Source organism: Belonocnema kinseyi, chromosome 9, assembly GCF_010883055.1.
Source record: "Belonocnema kinseyi isolate 2016_QV_RU_SX_M_011 chromosome 9, B_treatae_v1, whole genome shotgun sequence".
Taxonomy (NCBI): Eukaryota; Metazoa; Arthropoda; class Insecta; order Hymenoptera; family Cynipidae; genus Belonocnema; species Belonocnema kinseyi.
This window is the reverse complement of record NC_046665.1, coordinates 84537078-84543746: the sequence shown is the minus strand read 5'-3', so window position 1 is coordinate 84543746 and position 6669 is coordinate 84537078. Positions and strand designations below refer to the sequence as shown.

At 25.3% G+C, this 6669-nt stretch overlaps 1 protein-coding gene across 1 annotated transcript in view; it reads right to left on the bottom strand.

The window, feature by feature from the left end:
- Nucleotides 1–6669, bottom strand: part of LOC117179288 (DNA replication licensing factor Mcm7) — a 42965-nt gene that overhangs the window by 33409 nt on the left and 2887 nt on the right. Inside the window, exons 2-3 of the mRNA XM_033370936.1 lie at nt 3391–3599; nt 908–1071 (exon numbers count right to left, since the gene is read on the bottom strand). Coding sequence (XP_033226827.1) covers nt 908–1071; nt 3391–3599 — 373 coding nt within the window. The remainder of the gene's footprint in view (nt 1–907; nt 1072–3390; nt 3600–6669) is intronic.

Below are 6669 nucleotides of genomic sequence, written 5' to 3'. Positions count from 1 at the left end.
GACCAGTCCCCACGGTGGGGCGCTCTGGCCAATCACAGGCATCGTAGAAAGTATACCTAAGAACATCATGATCTGATTCCTCAGTTTCAGGTCAGCCCTGAAAATGTGAACTGCAATGTTCACGAAACGTCGGCAAACAATTGGTAGTTTTTTACACGAGTGAAACCCGAAATATCTCTTTTTATCAATCTGGAAATTCTTTAACTTTCTACGGATTTAGAATCGCTTTATCAAATCAATTATTTTATAGTTTTTAATACTTAAAGTACCGATTCATTTAAAAAATAATTTGTCTATATATACAGTTCATAAAATAAACGAAACTTCAAATCTCTTCAATTTATTGAAATCAATTGAGAATTCCTTGGAATCTTTTAAGATTCCCTAAAATCTTTCAAATCCTTGGAAATCCTACGAAGTACCTCGCTTCTCATGAATATATTTTTCAAAATCCACTTAAATATTATAAAATCCCGTGAAATTCTTTGATAGTTTCTGAAATCCTGGAAAATGTATCAAAAAATCCTTTAAAATCCTTCAAAAACATTGAAGTCCTTGGAAATATTATCAAATAAAGTGAAATGTTTAAAAATATCTTTAAATCTTATAGGTCCTATAAAATCGATCCATATCGTCCAAAATTCTAGAAAATGCATTATTCTTAAATATTTCAAGCGCTTTGAAATCCCTTCAAAATAATGAAATTAAGTAATAATTCCTTAGAATCTTTTAAAATTCCCTAAAATATTTCAAATTAAAAACTCTCAAAGTACTATAGAAGTTAAAAAAATTACACTACAGTCTAAAAAATCCCTGCAAATAATTGAAATCTATTAAAAACTTCTCGGAATCTTTAAAAAATATACTAATTACGACACTTGAAAATTAAAAATAAATCTAAACTTACAAGCGACGCATAAGTTCTGGAGCGTATTTATTCCTAGGGTCTCTCTGCTCGCCAGGATGTTGGTTTCGGGCTTCCATCAGTAAACGATGTTCAATATAAATGTCTAGCGCATCTTTTGCAACAACGGGCCTTTCTTTGAAGTCGGGAAGAATTTCTTGAATGAGCTGTTTTTAAAGCAAATATAATTAAAATATACAAACTGCAAATGTGACCCTTGAAGAATTATTTAAATTCTGACTTATTAGAGTGTCTATCGAGCGGATGATTTTAAATTCCCGGTCAATTTATTATTTTCCCGGTCTAGAATTTATACTTCAGTCTGAAATTTTAATGTCCTAACTCAAAATTTTAATTAATTTGGAAAATTCACAATTATAATTTAAGTCAGAATTCAGGGTGTGTACTCAAATCTTAAAAAAATATTCCGTGAAAATTCTAGGTTCATTATAAATAATGTTATTTTCCAGACTTTATAAATTTCTAAATGATTAAAAATAATACTATTCATATGTAAAAAACTATGTTTTTTTATTGGGATGAGTTTTTGGGGAACTATTAATCTGTTTAATTCAGAAAGTTTTGACAAATTATGTTGTAATATATTCTTGAATATCATAACACTATCAAATAACTAAATAAATAAATAATATTAAAAACATAATTAATCATTGCTTGAATTGATTCCTAAAGTTAATATTGTGTATCAAAGATATTTTTCAGTTGATTAGAAACTCTGTGAAAACAGGGAAAATAAGGAGATTTTTCACGAAAATAGGAAAATGTATTCTTTCAAGTATAAGTAATGTAAATACTATATAATTCAATTTAAAGCGCTTCAAATTCCTATCATTTCAAGTAGTTGCATTTCCAACTAAACAATTGAATTTTCAACTAAAAAAGATGGATTTTCAAACAAGCAGTTAAATTTTCATTTTACAGCATTAATTTTTAACCAAAGTGATGAATTTTCAACCAGAAAAGATGAATTTTCCAATAAACAGTTGTACTTTCAAATAAAAAAGATAAATTTTCAACCAAAAATTCAATAGTTAAATTTTCAACTAGAATAGTTCAAATTTCACTTTAAACAACATTAATTTTCAACAAAAAAAAAAACATTGAACCCAATAATTGAATTTTTAACCAAAATGATGATTTTTCACCTAAAATGTTAATTCACCAAATGGAATAGTTAAATTTTCGAAAAAAAAAAAAGATTATTACTCTACCAAAAGAGAAGGATTTTGAACAAAACTGTTAACATTTTTAACCAAACGGATGAATTTCCAACAAAAAAATTAAGTTTGCAAAAAGAATAGTTAAGTTTTTTATTTAAATTTAAATTAATTTTCCACTAAAAAATACAAATTTTCACTTAAAATGATGAATCTTCAACTGGAATTGATATATTTTAAACCAAAAGATGAATTTTCAACAATAAAGTTTAACTTTCAATCAAATAGTTTTACGGTCAACCAAAAAAATGAATTTGAAACTAAAATTATGAATATTTGGATTACATGAATTTAAATCAAAATAATGAATTTTTAAACTAAAAGATTATTTTTGTACGAAAAAGACGATTTTTTATCAAAATATATGAATTGTCAAACAAAAATTGATTAGTTAAATTATCAGTTCAAAAAATTAATGTTCAACCAAAGAGATGATTTTTTAACTTAAGTGATGATTCAATGGGAGTATTAGTTACATTTTCAAACAAAGTAATGAATTTTCAACTTAAAAGATGAATCTACATCTAGAATACTTGAATTTTTAACCAGAAAGATTAATTTCTACTAAAAAAAGACAAACATTCAACTCCAAAAAGATCATTTTTTAACCGAAAATTGTATAGTTAAAATTTTAATTTAAAAAATTACTTTTCAACCAAAGAGATACATTTTTTCATAAACGATAAACGATTCAACTGTAATAATTATATCTTTAGTTTAAAAAATGTAATTTTTAATAAGAAAGAAATTCCAACCAAATAGTTAAAGCTTCAACTGGAATAGTTAAATTTTCATTAAAAAAGAAAATGAATTCTGAATAAAAAATGTAGTAGTTGTTTTTTTAGCCAAAAGGAAGACTTTTCATCATGAGTTCAATTTTAAACTGAGAAAGATGTTTCAGTCAAGAGAGAGAAAAAATCACAAACTGTTGAATTTTCAAGCATAAAGATTAATTTTCTACAAAAATTAATAAAAAATTAAAAAAGAAAACGAATTTTCAACAAAATAGTTATAAACGGTAATGTAAAACTACTTTTAAAAATTAAAAATTATTGCCATTCAATTTTCTATTGAATTAAACAAAAAAATTAAGCTCACTCTCCGAAAATTCCCTGACTTTAAACCAAATTTCCTGAAATTTCCAGGTTTATCGAGATACATAAAAATGTCCTGACAATTTCAGGCTTTCCCGGTTAGGTAGACACGCTGTTTATTAAAATTCAAGAAAATCGGAACAATTGAAATTACCTCGAGAAGTAAATTAACATATCTTCTCGCATTGCCAGCGACAAAAGCAGCGAGATCCTCATCAAACTCCTGAAGGTCATCGAGATCAATTACAAAACTGACTTGCTCTCTGTGCGCTACATTAGTGAGCTGCTCTCGATATTTGAACCTTTTGTCTCCAGTCTTATCGTCCATTTTCGAGAATTCGGTGAGAAAAATCTTCAAGGTCTCTGTAAAGTAAAAAAAAAAAATCGGATAATTCTTATGAAATCGGTATACCTAGGCTGCTTTTTGGAAAATAATCGTAGTATAAAGCCAAGCACAGGGATAAAATAGCAAAAAGAGCTCGAAAAAGGGCAAATAGGGTCCTTTTTACGAAAATCAGGCCTGACAGTCCCTATTGGATAAAATATAGGGACCAAAGAGTATTTTTCGTTACGCTCATAGGGAACTTTTTCACGCTCGAAGAATAAGAAATTCCGGATAAATTCATAAGAATTAGAAATGATTCCATTTTTTTAAATTTCATTTATTTCCGTAAAATTGTAATGAATATAGAGGAATTTAAGGTGCACGAGAAGAATTCAATGAAATTTATAAAAATTCAAGTTGAATTATAAAAGTTCAAATTAATCGAAAACAATTTGAACATATTTAAAAACTCCATTGAATTCAGTAATTTTAAAATAGCTTAGAAAAACTCAAAGGAATTCAAAAGAATTCTACGAAATGCCTAAGCATTTAAGGTAAGCAGGGTGTCCGTTTTAATCGACGAAATAAATTCCCTGTCATTTCCCGGTTTTCCCCGGTTCGCAAACATTTTTCACGGTCAATAAAATTAAAAAATGGAACACTAAATCTATAGTAACAAAATTTCCACTTGAGGTCATAAAAACTGAGCTGCAAATGAAAATACTCAAAGTGGAACTGTTAAATTTAAAAATTTTTAAATTGAAATTTAATAGTTTTTAATTTAAAAATTTTGTATTCAAATGCTAAATCATTTCCGCGTAGCAAATTGAAGGTACTAACATTTTTCAGTATAAAAAATATAAATCCACGTTATCATTTTCAATTGAAAAATTGAAAAAATTTTAAGTAAACACTTCTTAAATTAAAAATTGAATTATTTTCTTTTTAAATAGTTTAAACATTCTTGGAAAGCTTTAAAATTTTATTTCAAAATCTTGACAAATCTAGAAGTTCTTTTAAATTAGTTTTAAATTTAAAAATATTTTGGAAATTTTTTCAGAACTTCTAAATATCTGTCAAAATGAATTGAATTTTTTCTACAATTTTCAAAAAATCCTGAAAATTTTAGAAAATTTCATTACAATTTGGATGTATAAATAACAATTTAACATTTATTATTTGGAGGCAAAATTTGAGTAATTTTAAGAGATATGTAGAAGTTTTGAAAAGATTCAAACTTAAAGTAAAACTTGAAATGATAGCCTAATATAAAACAAAATATAAATTTTCGCAGATTTTAAACAAAAAAATTATATTCTTTTCAAGAACCGTGAAAGGCTTCAAAAGAATAAAAACATTTTCTTAAGATTATTAGGAAAATTAAAAAAAACTTTTCACTTTGAAAAATTATTTTATGATAATATTTAAAAAGTTTTTCAAACATTTAAACAAAATTTTCAAAAACATTCTAGCAGATTTTAAGAAAAGTTATTAAAATTTGCTCCTAAATATCTCTTAAAATAACTCAATTTTTTTCTACAAATGTTCATTTGTAAATTATACATCAATATTTAAAAATTTCACATACAAATTAAGCATTTTTCAAATACAACAATTATAACTGTAACGTTCAAAGTTTAAAGGCTCTTCGAAATTTTAACAATTCCAGGTTTTCTATGTCAAACAATTCAGTTAAAGATTCTTTACTTATAAATATTTGGTTTCAATTTACTTTTCTTAAATAAAAATTAAAATATTGCTAAACATTCAATAATTAATCTTTTTTTCTTTAATTAAAAATTTCAAATTGAATACTTTAGACTGAAACAATATTTTTATTTTAAAAAAAGCCTTTAATTAAAAATATATTATTATGAAGTTATTTTTAAGTTGAAAATAGTTTATAAACTTTCAGTCGCACGTTCACATTTGTTTAATGTATAAGACTTTCAAGTTGAAATCGTTTCAGTTTTAACGTTAATATCTAAAAATTCTTAAATTTTGAACTAGTTTAAAATTCTTTTATGAAATCATTTTTGTTCACTTTTTATTACTCAAAGAACAGATAAATAAATAAAAATTTATTTATTAAATAAAAATGCTTTTTATCCAAACATTTCAAAATCAACGGCTTTTATTCTTTATTTGTTCAAGTCTTTAAGAAAGCATTTAAAAATTCTTTCAATTAAGAATGTAAGCTTAGAAATAAAAATTTTTAATGGAAAATTTTTAAAGTAAAAAAAAATTTAATTACGCATTGTAAGCTAAATAATAGAATAATTGAAAAACATAATAATTCCACTAATTATTTAGAAACTGCTGAAATCGAACCTAACAGATTTTTCTTCTACAAATTTGTAAAATTCCCGGTCAAAAAAAAAAAAATTCACTGTCATTTCCCAGTTTTTGCCGGTCTCAGAAAATTCCCGGTCCAGCGGCCAGCCTGGGTAAGGTTAAAGAAACGCAGGATAAATTCATAAGACTTAAAAATAATTCCGTTTTTTTTTTTAATTTCCATTGATTTCCGTAAAATTGTAATGATTGTAGAGGAATTTAAGGTGCACGAGAAGAATTTAATGAAATTAATAAAAATTCAAGATGAATGAAAAAAGATCAAATTAATCGAAAACAATTTGAAAATATTAAAAAACTTCATTGAATTCAATAAATTTAAAATAGTTCAGAAAAACTCGCAAGGAATTCACAAGAATTTGATAAACTGCCTAAGTAAGCAAGGTAAGGTTAAAGAAACTAAGGATAAATTTAATAAAAAATTAAAAAATTCAAAACCCTTAATTGAATTAAGTAGAATTAAGTAAATTTAGAAGAATTAAAGTGAATTTAAAAAATGCAAGAAAATTTGAAAAAATAAATTCAAATCTCTTCAAATGTTTGAAATCCTATTCATTTATAACTAAAAAACAATTCAAATAAATTGGAAACACTTTTCAAAATCTAAAAAATTACATTGATTTGAGCGAAATTTAAGTGAATTTAGAGGAACTTAAGGGAAATTGTGGGTCCGGATGCAATAAGGGCACATAAAATTTTTTCGTGCGAAAACGAAGTCCCCTGGAGGCTTTAGAAAAAATTTTCGAATTTTAATTT